The sequence below is a fragment of the Monodon monoceros genome, unplaced genomic scaffold (genome assembly GCF_005190385.1).
Source record: "Monodon monoceros isolate NGI ecotype Baffin Bay Population unplaced genomic scaffold, NGI_Narwhal_1 Super_Scaffold_18, whole genome shotgun sequence".
Classification (NCBI taxonomy): domain Eukaryota; kingdom Metazoa; phylum Chordata; class Mammalia; order Artiodactyla; family Monodontidae; genus Monodon; species Monodon monoceros.
This window is the reverse complement of record NW_021703774.1, coordinates 76,644,890-76,663,573: the sequence shown is the minus strand read 5'-3', so window position 1 is coordinate 76,663,573 and position 18,684 is coordinate 76,644,890. Positions and strand designations below refer to the sequence as shown.

The window sequence follows — 18,684 nt, the reverse complement described above, 5'->3', positions numbered from 1 at the left end:
GAGCAGGAGCAACTGCATGGAGGACAATAAAAGCCTCTGGGGGCTTCCCTGGTGGCGCAGTGGTTGAGAGTCCGCCTGCCGATGCAGGGTACGCGGGTTCGTGCCCCGGTCCGGGAAGATCCCACGTGCCGCAGAGCGGCTGGGCCCGTGAGCCATGGCCTCTGAGCCTGCGCGTCCGGAGCCTGTGCTCCGTAACGGGAGAGGCCACAGCAGTGAGAGGCCCGCGTACCGCAAAAAAAAAAAAAAAAAAGAAAGAAAAAAAGTTAGCCTCTGTCCAAAGGAAATGCAGTATCCCAAAAAGAGATCTGCACTCCATGTTGGTTGCAGTATTATTCACAACAGCTAAGATATAAAACACACTACGTGCACAGGGAACTATATTCAATATCCTGTGATAAGCCATAATGGAAAAGAACATGAAAAAGAATGTACGTATACGTATAACTAAATCACTTTGCTGTATAGTAGAAATTAACACAACATTGTAAATCAACTATACTTCAATAAAATAAATTATCAAATAAAAATAAAAAATAAAATAAAGTGACCATCAATGGGTGGATAAAGAATGGATATATAAATATATATACATACATATATGTGTATATATATAAGTGTGTGTATGTGTGTGTGTGAATATTATTCAGCCAGGAGAAAGAAAGAAATCCTACCATTTGCCACAACGTGAATGGACCTTGCGGGCATTACGCTGAGAGAAATAAGTCAGAGAAAGACAAATACTGTATGATCTTACCTATATGTGGTATTTCTAAAAGCTGAACTCATAGGAACAGAATAGAATGGTAGTTGCTAGGGTGTGAGGTGGGGGAATTAAAGAGATGTTAGTCTAAGTGTACAAACATGCGGTTAGAAGATAGTTGAGTTCTGGAGATCTGAAGTACAGCATTGTGATTATAGTCAACAAGCTGTACTATATACCTTAAAGGTGCTGAGACCACAAAAGGTGGTAATCATATTTCAGTATATTAATGTATCAAATCAACACACTGTATACCTTAAACCTACACAATATGTATGTCAATTTTTTTTTTTAAGTCAGCCTGTGTAAAGGGAATTGGACAAGCAGTGGAGATAAGCTAAGAAGGGTAGGTTGGGACAACCCTATCTGACACTCACCAAAAGGTTTCTCATAAGAACACTGAAGAGTTTCTGAGTTCCAAAATTTACCAAAAATATCATTATGAGCATGGTAATACTGAGCACTTTCCATGGGCCTGGCACTGTGTCAAGCACTTTGCATTTGTTATCTCCTTAATTCTCACAACAGCTCTGCAGCAGGTATTCTTACCCTCATTTTACATGGACGCACCGGAAGCACAGAAGTCGGTCACTTGCCCGAGGTCACACAGCCAGAACCATGTGCAGGGGTCTGGTCTCCCCGACCCGCCCTCCATGCTCTTCACTGTTGCGCAAGGCCGCCTCTTTGGCCTCCACCTGTTGTCTTAGTTTCCCACACCAGCCAGTTTCTTCTGCTTCTAGGATATGAAGGACCGTCTGCTTTCTTTAGAATTTCATACTCATTCCCCAACAGAGGCCATCCAAGGCAACACAGGGTTGGTACCCAGCTGGCAAGATGATGGACCAAAAATTATCCTCAAAATTTAGGAAAGACGCTGGATGAGAACACCTCAAAATCTACTTATACACATGCCCCCAAATTGCCCTTGCGTTAAAGCCAGATCTGTCATTCTCAACAATCACCAGCGATGAGCCATGCAGCTGTGGAGGCCTAACAGACAGGCAGGAAAACAGGCAAAGAAAGAGAAGAATGTAGTCAAGCCCCAAAGAAAAAATGTTAACATCCGGAACAAACTCACCCACACAGGCTGGGGAACCGTTACACTGAGCTCTCCATAACATCCCCCAGGCACTGTCCCGCCCAGCCCTCCCTACACACACGCGCGCACTCACACACGGATACACACACACTCTCCAGGGCTTGGTTTACTATTTGCTCACCCGCACAGCAGTCAGGTTGTCCTGTGTCTGTAGGAAGTGCCTTCTGCCGTACCTACCACCCAGTCAGGATATCACAGAGATGCCTTAAATCTCTGTGATGTCACAGTCTAATCTGGGTAACGCACAGTTGCAGCAGATGGGATCTAATGTTCCCAGGACTAATGCTGGTCATACAACCAGTGCTCTGAACACTAAAGGAACATTGAACTGGCCAAGGCCTGGCTGGTTTCATATCTTGCAGCAGTTCTAAATGGACAGATCTCATGGATGAGATCCAGTAAATCACCCAAGATTGCAGCATTCATCTCATCCTCTGTCACACTCTACACTTCAAGAGTTTGGCTCCACATGGGTTCCTCGAGAAAGGAAATGGGCCCAGAGATTCATATGCTTCTGTTGCTGCAAGAACATATCAAATCCCACCAGTCGCTGCCTGCTCTGAGTGAGGTGGGCGATAGGAGAAAGTAAAGCTTTAAAACAGAGATTGACTTTACATCTTTCTCTTTTTAGCTTCTAAAAGCCATTTTTCTATCACTGTGTACAACAGACAAGAATATGATAGACCTTACAGTTAAACAGCAAAGAAATACAGTAATACTAAAGTCCACACACTGAAAGTGGGGGTCGAGGTGGGGGTAGCTTTTCTACAAATCCCTGTTGGAGGCATGAGACTTCCTAAGTGGGGAAGGTTACTCAGAGTGGAGGAGAGGGTGGGAAATGATGGAAAGACAGTGAACAGGTCCACCAAAAACTTGAAACCCATTGTTAATTTCCCTGAAACTCACTGCTGAGATCACAACCACTTAAAGTGGGTCAGAAGAGTAAAGGAGCTCAGAGTGTAAGTGTTTATCGGAATGAGAGATTTCTGCAAATCACTGATCCCCTACGGAACTAGGCTGCTCTAATAGAGCTGTTATGAAATAAATGAATCAGAGCAGTCGCTCGGAGGTTAAAGTTAAAGCCATGACTCTGAGAGTCAGTGTACTTGCTGTGGGTCCTCAGGGCAGTTTCCTAATCCTTAGGCATTGGAAAGAAGCCACTGTGGAAAAATCAGAATCTCCTCCTTTGTAAATTCAATCCACAGCAAAGGGATTTCAGCTGAGACTGCTGAGTTCGAAAAAATCCGCAGTACTTAGAAATGCACGAATTGCTCGTCACTGCAACTGATACGTTCCTAAGCTGTTCCATTTTGAATCAATTACCAGTAAGATGCCATCCATCCCGTTGTGAATGGAGAAGGGAATGGGTAAAACAGAGCAGTTAAAGTTTCTCCTTTATTTCACTGCATGAGGGGCTTTAGGACGAGGAGGCTTTAGGTCAAAATCAATATTTCAGACACTAAGATTTCTGTGCATTAAACTCAAAGAAAAGCGAGTCACATTGGGAAGGCTGCACTCGCCCCGTTCCAAAAACCATGGTGTAGAAACTCAACCCTGTGATCACTGTCACAGCGGCTTCTACCAGCAGGTATGAAGAAGGCACCTTAGGGCTAGAAGGACTAACAACCATAGGAAAGAAAGAGACCCAGAAACTATAAATGAGCTCTCTCTCATTTATGATCTAAGAATTGGTTTGGGGGGACAGCATGGAGAGCAAGCATAAATTTCCATCTGCGAAAGTTCAAAGTTCTCTCCATAGCACTGAAGAGTCATCCGCAGTGGGGAGCAGTACAGTCTAGTGGTTGAGACATTGACTCTGGAGCCACATGGAGCTGGGTTTAAATTCTGGCCACACCAGCTAAAGTGAACTGGAGTTGTGTGTCTGTGGGCAAGTTATTTGAGTCTCAATATCCTCATGTGTAAATGGGGAAACAATTACCTCCCTTGAAGGACTATTGGGTGCATACAATGAAAGAATGTAAGACCATCAGCACAGTGCCTGGTACCCTCTAGCCATGAAAGCTCTTATGGTTAGCAGCTGTGGGGACACTGAGATAATATGATGCTTGTAAGATTGGAAGTATGGAAACATCTGATAAAATGTGGAGCAGAGAGTCTATTTTGAAGACTGAGACCTGCCTTCCAGCCAGGACAAAGCAGCTCCCTCCTCTGAATGGCCAGGCAGGACCTGAGTGCTACTGGTGAAGGGCCCTGGGCTCCTTGAAGGAGGGAGGGCTTGGGAGAGATCCTTTCTCTGTTCCTCTTCCCTGGGAATGCACCTTCTCCCTCTGTGGTGGAGAATCAATATAAACAAAGTCTGGGGTGTGACTATTTAAAAAAAAAAAAAAAAGTAAATGATCAAATCCAGCCTTCCGTTTTCTGGAAGGAAGAAAACGGTGCAAAGCTGTGCAGCCAGATGTGAGTTCTAACAGAATGGCTGGAGCTTCTGCTGTTTCCCTGGAAAAAGACTTCCCAGTGTCTTCCTCCCGAACAGTCAGCTTGGTTATAGGTTTTCCGTTCATTTAGTCCCTTCCCCTCCACCTCCGTTTCTTTGAACTCAACCAAGGGCACCTAAAAGTCCTTCACTGCAGCCTCAGCTAATCGGTGCAACTGGCTCATTTTGCCCAGAATCCTGGGGGGTCCGTCAGAATACAGGCTTTACAAACAAAGCCTTAGGAAAATGAATGTTCTTTATTTCCTACACGATAAAACCTGAATTTGGGGGGATTTCTAGGCTCCAAAAACTAACCAAAGAGAAACACGCTCATGTTATTCCACTTTCCTGCATCCAGAAAGGCCCCTCTGTCTGCTGCCAGAGCTGAGTTCCTGAAAAGCTTGTAAAGCTGAGGCTCCGCAGCCCCACCCTCTGCCCACCCCCTCTTCCTACTGTATGCCAGGGGGCTGACCCCCACCCTTGGAAGCCCTCTCCGCCTCCCTTCAGTGCTCACTCAGGTGCTGGCTTTTTGCCTCAGTGGGACCCTAAATAGCAACGGCTTTCAAAGTTTAATTTGATTTGATTAAGCCATGCCTGCTTCAAAGCCTGTACTCTGTTTCCAGCCACACGCTATACACCAAGTACGGATCCCACTCCAAGTCCCAAACATGCCATTTAAAGCAAAAAACTGGGGCAGAGGGGCGGTGGCTACAATAGATTACGATTTGCAACAATTTCTTATTTAAACCGGTCACTAAGGTAAGTAATCACTGTCAATTCAATTGATAGGAATAACAGGCACCGTGCTAAATCCTTTGTTGCTTCAACACGCGCTATCTCATTTAATCCTCACAAACACCTGTTGATGAATACATTTATTATTACCAATGCAGAAACTGGGGTTGACAGAGATTAAGTAACTTGCCCAAGGTCATACAACTAGCAAGTGTTGGAAGCAGGGCTCAGACACAAGCTGTTTAACCCCAGAAACCTGAGTTTTTAACCATTCTACAATCCATTCATTGTAACAAATAGTAATGATAATAGGAGTAATTATCTCATTAGAGTGTTCTGGAAAATCATACATATATATACAATTGTTATATATTATTATGTGGAGTATATATATAATTGTTACATATTACATTTGGAATCTATGTATATATATAAAACTTAGCACAGTGGCTGGTACATAGTGTTCAATAAATTTGTTGTCATTGTTCTTGTTGTGTTATCATTATCATTATACTTTTATCATTTACTAAGTATTTCCTCTGTGTCAGCCACTTGTGTCAGGCTCTAGAGATACAAAAGCAATGAAGACAACATCCCTGCCCCACAGCAGTTTATAGGGCAGTAGTGAGAGAGGATGACCAGTAAATCTACAAGCTCCATGATGACAGAGGTCTGCACAGGGGCTGGGGCTGCAGAGAATGGGGAGTCAACTGAGGGTGGGGAACTGTCACTGGGGTTTGAAGCCCAGCTGTACCAGTCTGTAAGGAAATAAGGTCCCACAAGACAGAAACATGAGAAACCCTCTTAGGTGTGTCCTGGGCCCAGTTTTTTGTCTGACCCTGCCCTCAAGTTCAGCAGCTATGAATAGAGAGGTCTTGAACGCTAAGCTGTCTTCTGATCTATCTTGTTGACAAGCGTTTTGCCTGTTACTAAGTCATCCTTTTAGCATTCTCACAACTCTGCCAGATCAAGATCTCGGCTCAGCAGACTGGACACGGAAAATAGTTACTAGTGCTTTCCATTAGGCTCAAATAGAAATGAGGGGCAACTGATTTGGGGGGGACGGAGGCAGGTGGGAAGGGCGGTCCACCAATTCAGTTTACCAGTGATGAAGTTTTTCTCATTCTTCATTTTTCAAATCCATAGAGTTTTTCCAGCTATTTCTGAGAATGGCACAAAAAAATGTTCAAAGCATAAATAACTTATATTTCCTTTAAATTCACTAATGCCATAGAACTCTTTTAGAGGGTCCTGGGCATTCACACAAACAATAGATTACATCAGACACAAAAGACTAGAAATCACTGATCCAGGACTTCTGAACATGTGATATTAATCTAAAAACTTTTCAAGAGCTTTATGGAAGCTCTTAATTCTAGCTGTAAAAATCTTTTTTTTTTTTTTTGGCCTTGTGTTGCTATTACTGTTACTTTCTACAACTGCAGTAAAACTTCCCTCATTCAAACAAAGTAAGGGATGAGTCAAGTGATAGCCACAGTGCATCAGGAGAAAAAAAAAATTTTTTTTTACGATAACAAGATCACAGAATCTTATAGCTAATGGGCTTCAGGTGTTATTTAAGCCTCTCTTGCATCTCACAAGCCAGGAACTAAGGCCTCATCAGTTACTTTAAAACATTTTTTTCAACATTTATATGTCCTCCTTCAAAACAAATATCCCTGGTTCCAACATTAATGACAAAACTAGCAGTAGAATCTAGGTCTAATTTAAGCGAGTATAGCCCTCTTCCTACTTTAATACATGGATATAATCTAGAATACGAGGGCCTGTGTTGAAAGCTTTGTAGTATAGTGAAGACTCATAGATATCCACATAAGCAATTAAGGCTTCTGAAACGTTTTACAATTCAGTATTCCTCTGCAAGCTTGCATATACGATTAATTTTCTAAGCCCTTTTTTTCCTATATAGCACATAGGTATATAGATATATATACACCTAGCCCCTCCCCAGCTTTGCTGCAGACAAATAAAGAAATCAAAGTATTAGACTTCTGAATTAAGGAAGATTTGTCATATCCAGGGAAAGCATTGCTGCGTTCACAATCATTTATTGGCCCAAGTGCTTGCCTCTCCCCACTGTGAAAAGCAAGTATTTATTTTTCAGAAGCAAAAACATAAGGCCTGAACCACCCAAGTCACCTAACCCCTAGGTTAAAATTCTGGGCCCTTGGGGCCTGGTGTGATTGATGCTTTGGAGCCAGGATGCCTCGAGGCGGGACTTCCCTCTCAGCTAACGCCGAGCTCTTGAAGGGAAGCCGTCTGGCCGGCTTCTTACAGAATATAGTCATTTCTCAATCTGCTTGGTAAAGATGGGCGGTTTCTTTGTTTTTTTTTTTTAAGAAAAGAATTACTTCATTGTTTTAAATCTCCAATAACAACGCAAAGAACAATTGTCTGCTGCCCCTTTGTCTCGGTGGGCAATGCCGGGTTTCTGGGAGGGGGACATCTCTGCGGTTATGAGCCCTACACACTCGGGGATCATGTGTGTCTCGAACCGACAAAATGACCTTCCTTTTTAATGGACTGCCTGTGATATTGACTGACCCTAGAATTACCCATTTGGAAATGGTTAGAGATTAAAAATCCTACAAGCCGAGGGATTCTTGGTTTCTAATTGCTAATGTTTGAAGTGAGTTTGATTCCTCAAAAATTTGTTCAGTCTGATAAAAGCAAAAGCTCAAACTCCCCTCAGGGCGCGAGGTGTAAGATCCTTGGGTGCTGTCTGATTTGAGGTTGGTTTGGGGTTTTATTCCCCTGATTTTTTTTTTTGTGGGAGGGGGGACGGCAATCTTTCACCAAAGCCTTCCTGATTAGCCCCATAGTCCCCGCATTTCTCCAGGATGTAAACAGAGCTGAGAAAAGCACCCACCATCCCTCAGGATGCCGGCACTGGTTTCAAAGGCCCCGCGCTAACCCCGGGCCCACGCGGCCCTGCGGATCGGCCAGGCGGAGCCCCGAGCGCCGGAGCAGGAACGCGGGCCGCGCTCACCGAGGCCCGGCCGCCGCTCCCGCCCGGTGAGGCGGCCGACACCCGAGCGGCCCAATGCGCCGACTAGTGAAGGTCACCCGAGCGGCCCTGGTTTCCCAGAGATGCTTTCACGAAAAGAGATGCAATCCCAATGCCTTCCTCGGTGAAACGTCATATGAAATTTTTTTAAGGGGGTGAAAAACTGAGCTGCTAACGTGTGTGTAGGAGGTTGGAAGAGGGGACCAGGTCGGGGTGAGGGGAAGTGAGGAGGGAGGGGAAATACAGGGGGGCGAACTGCACTCCGAGCCTTTGTCTGGGGCTTTGACATCACGTTCTGGGCTGTGGGACAGTAAAGGAAAGGTAGGGGGTGTTCGGGGTCAGAATTTCGGTTCACCCGGTGGAGAACTAGGCGTTAAAACTCTAAGGATCCGTCTAGGTGTGTAATGACCTCCAGTGATCCTTGTAAAGGGAACCCTACTGTTATCTGTAGCATTTTGGTTTTTAAACGAAGGCTATATTAGGAGATTAGTTCTGCAGTCCACAATTAGGGGTTGGTGTTTTGTTTGCTGTAATCCTCTAAAGTGTGTGGCAATTTGGAAACAGCTAATTTGAACCTCAGCAACTATATTGTAGAAAATATAAGAGGACAAATAGGGACAAGATGTTGAATATATTTCCTACCTTCTTAAATTATTTCCCCCAAATCACACTGTTTCTGTCACTATTTCTATTATTATTATTATTATCCAGATTCCTCTTAGTTGTTCCGTTAGCTCTCTTCATGGAAGAACATGAAATTACTCTTCAGAATACAAGGCAGCTTCTGTCCATCCAAAATGAAGATGGCATTATTCACAAAATTAAAAGCCAAATTTAGAAAAATTTCCACTCTCCTCCTTCTTTTAAATTGCATCTGCACAGTCTCATTTTCTGCTGTTTTCTCTTAGGCTTTAGTCAAAATCATCAATTAATTTGAGAGTTAAATAAAAACACCAATAACTAGAAGTTTCAGGTCTGGGGATACTCTTGAATTGTCAAAGGATACCTAGAGATGACAAAATTTCTCGCCCCCCAGATTTTAGGTGTTCCCAATTTGTTAAACTGGCTCCACACACACACACACACACACAAAAAGCAATTTATTTTCTCTGCAACTTCATCTATGTCTCATTCAGAACTTAAAGTTCACACATAAATTTGTGTATAAAACACATACACTTGTGTAAATACTTTTTAAATATCCTGTATATACTTATGTATAAAGGGCAGAACTAGACATTGGCTGATTTAAAAAGTACAGAATAAAAAGTAGTGATTACAAGGCCTATTTTCACCTCCGGTATCAAAAACTCATCCTCAGTTTGTAGTCAGCAAAAAACGTCCTGCCCTGTCTCAAAGTGAAGCCATTAATGGCAGGGAATAAATGTTGATTTGTCGTCACCAGTTGCTTTAATTCCCCACCTCTTCCCATTTCACCTCCGGTCCTCCCTACTGAGTCTCATTTTCCACCCTGACACTTAGAGTGAGGGCCTCACTTAAATTAACTAATAATTATCCTTGCCCAAAGAAGTGTAAACAGACCTTAATTTCAAAATTTGCTAATTGCTGTTCCCAGTACAGACCCCTGAGTATCTCAGTCATGCACATATAAAATTCAAAGCTCACTAGAAACCAGAAAAGGCAAAGCAAAAATAAACCATAGGGATGAGAGAAAGAAGGGGGAAAGATTCCATGTTCCACCAGCTCCCTACTTTCCGCTGTGGAAAAATATCCCAAAAGGTTAAAACTAGAAAACCACTTAAATATTCTCCCCATGCTTAACTACTTTATCTTTTGGGAGTAAGAAAGCAATAACCAGCTACACCCCCAGAATAATCATTGGACAGATTTCTGCATTTCCAAAAAGGAAAGTGAAATGCCAATCTGCTCTTTATCCCTGTGGAATTTGCACAGTTCAGCCTGGCTTTTTTTTTTTTTTTTAAATCTACAGTCACCTAGAGAAGAAACTCCCATATTTAAGAAGTAATCATTTTTCTCCCAGGTGTGAGAAATAAACTTCTACTAGAGTCCATAATAAGAATCTCAAAAAAAAAAAAGTGCTCTCATCTTATTAATATTATAATTTTGGCAATAGAGAAAAGGATTGTCACAGACCTGGAATATTTCACTCCTTAATACTAGCAATGCCCTTGGAGAGGCTTAGACGAACAAAATAGTTGTCTTCTGAGCCAAAATGTATTTGTCCCTCCCTCTTTGTGGCCCAATATGAAGGATTAATGATGAGGGACTTGCTTCCATTAAACTCTCATCCACACAAGGAAATTATACAAATAAACGGGGGAACACAAACCACCAATACTCAATCATTTTAGTATTGGCTCCCAGGTTAGGCATTTCATACCATTCTTCACTTACTCCTCACGTGCCGAGTATATGAACTAAATATGTTAAACAAATTTTCTTTAATAATTAAAAGATGTTCATGATATCATTTGAAGTAATGGGGTGGAGGTGCACAGGAAAACGGCAGCGGGTATGCGTCAATATAATTTCAATCCGAGCCCCACCATAAGAAATTTAACTCCCCCTTCCTCCTGCATGAACGTCACCTCGTAAACTTTTCTTTCTGGAAGTTTTATCTATAAAATCAGGAAACCTAAAGTGGCTAGCTCTGAAACCAAATAAAGTATTCAATAAGAAAGAGCGTTGGGTGGGGCGTAGAAGACGCGAATTCAGAATCGCTGCGCACCGAGGCTGGAAGCTGATCTGTCCAGGAAAGCCTTCGCCGCCCTTTAGGCTTGTGCTCTTCGGAACGGTCCCCGAGGGGTAGAGGTGGCTGTGAAGCCAGCCGGGCGAAGGGGCAGCCCTGCACCGAGTAGCGAAGAAACGAGAGCAGCCCGTCCCACCCGCGCGCGCGCGCCTTCCACACGCTTCACGTGGGTTTCTGAACACCCCGGGGGAGGTGGAGGGGGGTATGGGGACGACCTGCAGAGGAGCAAACCACAGCCCACTCCATTTCTTCCAACACAGTCCAAACTCTGGGCACCTGGGTTTTCCGCATTCCCTGTCCTCCCCACTGCCCTCGAGCAGTTTGCTCCATCTATGGGACAGAATGGGTTGGAATTATCTCCTTTTTCCGAGTGGCTTCTATCGTGCCACCACTCCAGGACCGGAGATTTACGCAGACTGTCTCCATAACCCTCCCCACCGCGCGGGGGACATTGTGGCGCGCTCTCCCAGGCCCGTACATCCAGAAGGCACTAATTTAGCCACTGTCGGAGCAGAGCGCGAAAAAGGCATTTGGCAGTCATGCCCCAGCAAACCACCATCCTTAACCGGCCTACAACGAATTCAGATCTTGCCTACCCCTTCACTCCCTTTCAGAATCGTGACACAAGGTCACTGACCAAAGAGGCAGCCACCGCGGAAGGCCGTTTTGACCTGGCAACCGGGAGGTTTGGGCACGTTCATCAGGTCCTACACTTGGCTTATTCGCAGGGCGCAGACCCGGCACTTCGAGGCCTGCATCGGTGCCGGGACGCACGCACCGCCGAGGAGCCGGAGTTCTACCCGAGAAAGACCCTTGGCGTCTTGCCCAGAGCGCCGCATACCCATACACTGCGGTCCACGCCCCAGCCTGTGCCCTGGCTGGTGCTTGCCTCGCACAAGTACGTTCTCCCCACTGGCTTCAAACTCATCGCCTTTTCTCCATTACTTAAACATCAGTGAAGAGTCACTTCTTCCGTTTTGACCCTAATGTTCCCGTATTGGGGGGTTGGGAGTGGGTAGAGGGGTGATGTCAGGATTAAAATCTTGGAGTTCTACTCTGAGCAAACAAGCCATAAACCGGCAGATTAATTCCTGTGACCGGTTGGTCTCGCTAGCTCGAAGGAAGCAAGTGCCTGGGGCACTGCGAGGAATTTTCTTGTCTCATTTCACTAGGGGTTGCGCAGCCGGGTGCCTGGGAGAAGGCGAGCGCCTGACGTGTGTGCACGTGTGCGCGGAGTGCGTATCTCCCTCGCGTTATTGTGTCTGCCTGCTTTGTGTGCCCACCCGCGTGCGTCGCCACCTCCTTAGGCCGCCGAGCGCCTTGGCTGCGAAGCTCAGGCCCGCGGGCTCCGGAGGGGGAAATCCCATCGCAGAAGGTTTAAATCATTTTTCTCCGCGGGGGATCGGGCCTCGGCCGCACTCGGCTGTGGGTTTGGGCGGGAAAGACCCAAACCCGAGCTGGGGAAGCCGGGTGGAGCCGGGGCTGCGGTCCGAGCGCAGATGGCGCCGCCGCGTGCCTGAAATATACTTCCAAGGCCGCAGCCGGAGCAGCTGTTCCCGGCGATCCTGGCTCGAAAGTTTCCTCCGTTGCTGCTGTGTGAGAGGCGGGGGCAAGCCGACCCGAGAGCCAGAGACCGGTTTTGAGACCCTCCGCAGCCCGCAGAGGCTGAGTGCTGGCGGCTTCTCCAAAAGACTGGAGCGCTGGCCCGGGTGTAAAAATGACGGTACCTTACAGGCCCTTCTCCAAGGCCCGGAGGGCCTCAGGTTTTTTTGGGCCCACCAGGCTCGGTGGAAGTCTTTGAAATACATACTGTGTGTCCTCTGATGTGTGAGGGCCTACAGCGAGCAGGCTAGGCTGGTCCCCCTGCTTATGCAGGTTGGTGTCCCAGGCTGTGGGCGCTCGGCGCCAACTAAAGCCAGCTCTGTCCGGACGTCGAAAGGAAAACGGGCTGTGAAAAAGCAAAAAGCCACGTCTTTGAAAAAAACTTAAGCATTAAAATCGGACCCTTCGGTTGTCTGAGGATCCCGGAATTTTGAGGGAGGGCTGAAAACGATGGTACCAGTCAGGGAGGGTATGGTGAGAATGATAAATACGGCTGCTCTAAGGCGGGTGGCCTGTGTATGTGTGTGTTTGTTTAATCCTTCCCCAGCCCCTTGGCAATATTCTTTTTGTCGCTGTGGGTTTTTTTCTGTTCCTGACTTCTTTTCGGCCTAGGGCCGGCGAGCCACGCAGTGGGTCCAGCCCCCTCTTCTCCTAATCGGGAGAAGAAAGTTTAATGATAATTGCGAGGCCCAGCCTGCTAGAGACTCGGCCCTGGGCATAATGGAGTCGCCCGCGCCCCCTTTCCCGCCTCCAACACCATGCACACACCATTAAATGTGGCTCTGCCTTTGTATTTGTTAGGGCGCTGTACTAAAGACAAAAAGAAAGGCCTATAGGGAACTCCAAGCCCCGCGTGCCTTCTACTACCCCGCTCAAAGCCCAAAGCTCTGTCTGCTCCACTCTCCTGACTGCCAAGTCCCCACATCAGAGCACGCTTTTTCTGAAAGATATTTTTTCATCCTACATCCTGTTCGTCCTGTTCAAAAGAAAGTCTTGGCCACTACGGGAGCTCCAACTTGGAGATCCCCTCGGCCCACGACGGGACCGGCCCAGCTGCACACAGCCTGGCTCCGCAGAGGGCCCGCGAGTGCTTCTAACTTCTGGCTTCTTCCTCCTACCAGACTTTTGCCCCACAAACATATTTCGTTTTCTCTAACCCAAACGCCCATCTTTTTCTTAAAAAAAAAAAAAAGTGACAAAGGTAATGAGAACTGGTCAACTGACCTCTCTATTATGTAAAGTTCTATGTTAGGTCCTCACCCCCTACCCCCATCCCGCGGGAGCCAGGAAAGAGCATTCTGGATGCCAGGTTCTCGTGTTCACATCCCTGGACTGGTCTCTCCTTGTCCCAAATCCTCATTTTTTTCTCCCCATTATTTTCTGAGAAGGACGGCGGAAAGAAAACTGCCAGTTGAGTCTCATTATGATCCCACATGTTGGTCCTTTTGAACATAAGACCCTACACGGGCTCCCTACGACCTGTACCCCCCTCCCAGAGAAAAGTACCCGTGGACAGGACAGGGCGTCTGCCATACTCAGTTAGATAACTTCTGCCTTTTCCACCAGCAGGAAAATAAAATAAACTACATCGCCAATCGCGAGTTGTCATAAGGCCTGAGAAAACTTCCACTAAACTGTGAAGGCCCAAACGAGATTCTGACAACAAATAAGTACGGTGAGGAAATAGGGTCTGGCCAGAGATGGGAAACACACATTAGCCATGCGTTCCTTGCTGGATTGCCCACACAGGGGTCCGCGTGGACAGGCACCCGCATCCAAATACAACGAAAGGCTTGAGCAGACGAAATAAATCTCCTTTAATTTTCTTTTCATCGACTAATAAAAATAATTCCCCAGCACGAAACCCAAATACCGTAACCGGCCGCAAGAACACGGAGAATTCATCAAACTCTGTCTCTGCAGGTCACCCGCTAATCGCGTTATTATTAGCCTCAGGAGCATGGAAATTGAACTGTCACTGCCGAAAGAGAAAATGTAAGCGACAGCTGTCTCTCCTTGGGTCGGCCAGCTTTCCAGCCCCCAAGCTCCTGGGCCCCAAGCTGGGTCCCCAAGCTCCTGGGCCTGCGGCCAGCCCCATCCCTTTGCGGGCAGCCCTTCCCTTCCGACTTGCCGGCGCTCTGACCCAAATCTACTCTCCAGCCCTAGCTGGTCAGCAGGAGCACCTCCAGAAAAGTTTTAGAAATCCTGTACGGAAACTTTCTGAAGCGCTAAACCAAGCCGCTGCGAGCGTTGAGTGTGTGCGCGCTCGCGCGCCCGCGCGCGCGCGGGCAAAATTCTTCCGACAACAGCTGTTCCCCCTGTGTTTTGCACAGTTGAAATCTTGGCACTTAATACAAAACGTTGTTTTCCCCCCTTCCTAGGGTTCTGTTAAAGTACTGATGTAGACACCCGCCCGCTGTTTTACGTGTTGTGTGTATATAACGTGCATAGAAGGCGCACAGATCCGAGACACGTTGCTGCACTGATCCCCACAAATACGCAGAGATGTGGGCCCTGAAGAGTGGCCCAGGGCGCAGGGTAAGCGGGCTAAAATCCATTCCTCTTTCCACAAATGCCAACGAAGCACAAATATAATTATGCTCCCTCGTCACGGGCACTAGGAGAAACACAATTTGAGTCCCAGAAAAGTTGGTGTGGAAAGGGAAAGGACCGAGGTTGAAGGCTAAATGGGACAAACTGGGCAATTCCCACAGGGGTGTCGGACCGAGAACTCCGTGCCAGTCCTCGGACCTCTCAGAAGTGAGTCCCAGCTCCTCTCCGCTCCCGCCATTGCCTTGCATCGGCGCCCCTCTTAACCCCAGGGGCCTGCAGCCCCAGCAGCTGCGGGCACCGTAAACACTGCATTTTCTCCCAGAAGGAGAAGGGGATGCGAGCAAGAAGGCCTCCCGGCTTGAAGTTGGCGACGAAACTGCAAGGCTCAGGCCAGTTTCCCCAAATTGGTTCCGGCGAATTTGGGGAAGGCTCAAGGCATTTGCGCAAAGAAAAAGAAACCCGGGTTGGAGCAAGACGTCGTCACCGCCAGGGCCTTCCTCTTCGCCACTCTCCCCGCCCGCTGGCCGCCCGGCGTCCCTTCTCCGCCCGCCTCCCGTGTTCTGGCCCTACGCACTCACCCGGGTGAGGCTCCAGGCCGTGCGCGGCCGCGTCCTCCGTGTCTCCGAGTGGGCCCGCGGGGCTCAGCGCCTCCATGGACAGGTCCAGCCCCTTCTCCTCCCAGTCTCGCAGCTTCCGCTTTTTATTTGAGCCGATCAAGGCTTCAACGGAGAAGGCATGTGCTCGCGAGCTCAGGGCGACTGCAGATCTTCTCCTTTCACTCATCTTAGCCGCCCGCACCCCGGACCCCGCTCGCCCCCGCTACACAGGGAGCAGCCCGAGCCCTCACGCTCCGAGCGCCCGCCGGGCCGGGCCCGGGAGAGGCGGCGGCGAGGCGGCCGAGACTGAGGCGGCGGCTTTGCGGGTCCTCGGCACCCTCCCCCTGCGCCCTCCGCCGCCGGCTCGGACCGACGTCCCTGGCTGCCCCAGCCCCTAGGAACGAGCGCCCCGAGCGCTACCCGCTCGCTGCATGAGCGCCCGAGTCCTGCTTCCCACCCACCCGGGCAGGCGCTCACAGGCTGTGCAGACTGGACTTCATCTTTTTTTTATTCTCTCTCCCTCCTCCCTCTCCCTTTCTCTCCTCCCTCTCCCTCTTCCTCCCGTGGTCTTCCCGTCCTTCCTCTGATCCAAACTTCTGGGAAACCTTTTTTTCTAAATTCCTCCCTTCTCGAGGAGCTGGGGGCAGGCGGTGCGCTCCTGTCCGAGGGGCGAGGGAGAGGGAGGGGGGAGGAAGAGAAAGACTGAGGGGAAAAAAAAAAAAGCCCCCGACCAATGGCGAAGAGGGAACAGGAGAAACCCTGAGAGCGCCGGCCAATGAGAGGAGGGGAGAGACTGAGGCTCGGGCCAAGGCTCCGCGCGGATTGTCCCCGGGATGTTCCTGGGCCGACTTTAACTCCTGGCTTCCCAGTCCCCCACGGTTCCTCGTGGGGCGGGGGGGTGGGGGGGGAAGGGAGGGGAGCTGAAAGTCGAGGTCTGATCTGTGCCGTTACAAACTCCTGCAAGTCCCACATCCATACCTTTTCCTCCCAAATCTTCTAGGTCTCACAGACGCTGCAAGCGCAGAGTCATTTAAATTACGGATCTGGAATTGGGAGGCTCTGACAAAAGGTCAACCTGTCCAAATACGCCAGAAAAAGATTCTGACAATCTCGCGCTTGCCCCCCAGATGCTATTAGATCTGCTAGTTCCGCCGGGGTTTCGCTACACAGGTTCTTATTTTCCTGTTGAACGATTTCTAAGCGACTCTGGTTAAGGCAAAACGAAAGAAACAACAAGAAAGCCTCGTTACTATCCGAGGTCTTGTAATTGAAAATATAAAAATCGCTTCGTCCTTCCGGCTCTACCTGGCAGAGAAGGAGACTAGGCGCCCTCAAAGCGAGAGGGCTGCGGTGGGACACCCGGCTTACCGCGCGCTCCTCAGGCGGATCCCGACTGGGCCCGCACGCAGCAAATGCTCTCCTGCTGTTCGGCGTGGATGCTAAGCCGGGCTTCGCCTGCTTGGGGCGCTTGCTCTGGAGAACCCGCCGAGAGGGGCTGGGAGAGGGCAGCCAGGAACTTTGACAGTGGAGAAGGAGCTTTTTCAAAATTCCCTTTAAATCCGATCACCTCGGGAGCCCGGCTCTCCCCGCCCCACTGATCCTCCCTCCACCCTTCAAAAAAAAAAAAATCTTTCAGGACAGTGTGGTCGTCAGGGATTTCTAAGGAACCTAAACCCAACACTTCTGGCCATTCTGATTCCCCACACCCGCTACCGGTTTCGGGCTGCTGGAGACCCCGAGCTTAGCCCAGCACAGAGCAAGTTCAGAGGGGCCAAGAAGTTGATCCTGCCAAGCTGGAAAAAGGTCTCGGATTTCGCGGACGACGGCCGAGCCACAGCCCTATCGCCCCAACGCCCTGGTCCAGACGCTTCTATCCCAGCGCGAAGAGGCAGGAAAGAGCCAGCTCCCAGATGCCAACGACAGACCGACAGGCCCCTGCAGACAAGTCTTGCCGACACCCAGGCTCTGAGCAGGGTCTAAACTCGGAAAGCCTAGGGCAGAGGAGCACACGGTGTGTCACAGACCCCCCAAGAACGAACACCCATTGGTCCTTCCACCTTGGGGTGAGAAGGGAGGGCCTGTTGGACCTCTGAAAGGCCACATTCCCCTCCCGACCACCGAGAAATCCATATAGTTCTTGCTATTACGGTTGGATGTGCTCTGGTGCTGGAGACAACCGCAGAGCGTCCTGAATGTACCTTGGGCCTCTTAGGAGGAGAGCAAGAAAGGCCAGTTTGGGAGCCCCCTCAAATGGGCCTCCAGCCTGGAGGAGAGGAAGCTATCCGCGCAGCAAATGCAGAAAGAATAATGAAAAGCCACCGGATGAGTATGATTCAGCTAGGCTTGGCCTCCCAGGCATTCCAGGAGCCTGAGTCTCAGGCTTGGGGGTCCCCCAGCAGCACTCCAAGAACCCTGGGATCGGGCACTGAGCTCTTCAGCCTCTCCCACCGTGCTGCCGGGCAAAAGCCTGGGTGGCAAGGTGCAGGGTCTCCCACCTCAGTCACCACTCAGGGTTGCTTTCAGGCGACCTTGCTGAAAGTGATGGCGCATTCACCACTGCCAGGCTTCGGCAAAGGAGCTGGAGACAAGGCAGGTCAGGAAGGTGCTGTTACCTTCCCCCCTGGCTCAGACCTCTCTTTCAGCTCCCAATTCTGATATTACCACCCTTGGCCGGAGCCTGCCAGGCCCAGGCCCGATGGAGTAACAACGGGGCAGGCCTCTATTCTTTCCCAGGATTTCCCTCCTCCCCCAGCACCTGTATGTCCCATCTCCCTCTGGTAGACTCTTGCCTTCCTTTCTCTCACAGACCTTCCTGGGTTTGAGAAGTAGATGCACCATAGGCCACACACCCTCCCTGAGGTCATGAAAGTTTCTCAGAAAGAAGACATTTTGGTTACCCACCACCTAGATGCAGGTCCCGAAGGCCTGCCTGATGTAAGTGTCACTACCCATGTGTCCACGAGTCATACGTAGAAAAACCCTGAGCAGTGCCTTCAACATCCTGCATCTGCACCCCACCCCAAAACATATGCTCTGCACAGAGTTCTCAGAGGAGCTCCTACACCCTTCCTTCAGGTTGCACATAGGTTGCCGCCACCCCCATCCCACATACACATACATCCTAGAATTGTGGGTTAGTCCATTAA

At 48.8% G+C, this 18,684-nt stretch overlaps 1 protein-coding gene across 1 annotated transcript in view; it reads right to left on the bottom strand.

Annotated features, from left to right (window-relative positions):
* Window positions 1-16,226, bottom strand: part of TBX15 (T-box 15) — a 101,639-nt gene extending 85,413 nt beyond the window's left edge. Inside the window, exon 1 of the mRNA XM_029229792.1 lies at window positions 15,521-16,226. Coding sequence (XP_029085625.1) covers window positions 15,521-15,725 — 205 coding nt within the window. The 5' untranslated portion in view covers window positions 15,726-16,226. The remainder of the gene's footprint in view (window positions 1-15,520) is intronic.
* Window positions 16,227-18,684: the final 2,458 nt, after the last annotated feature.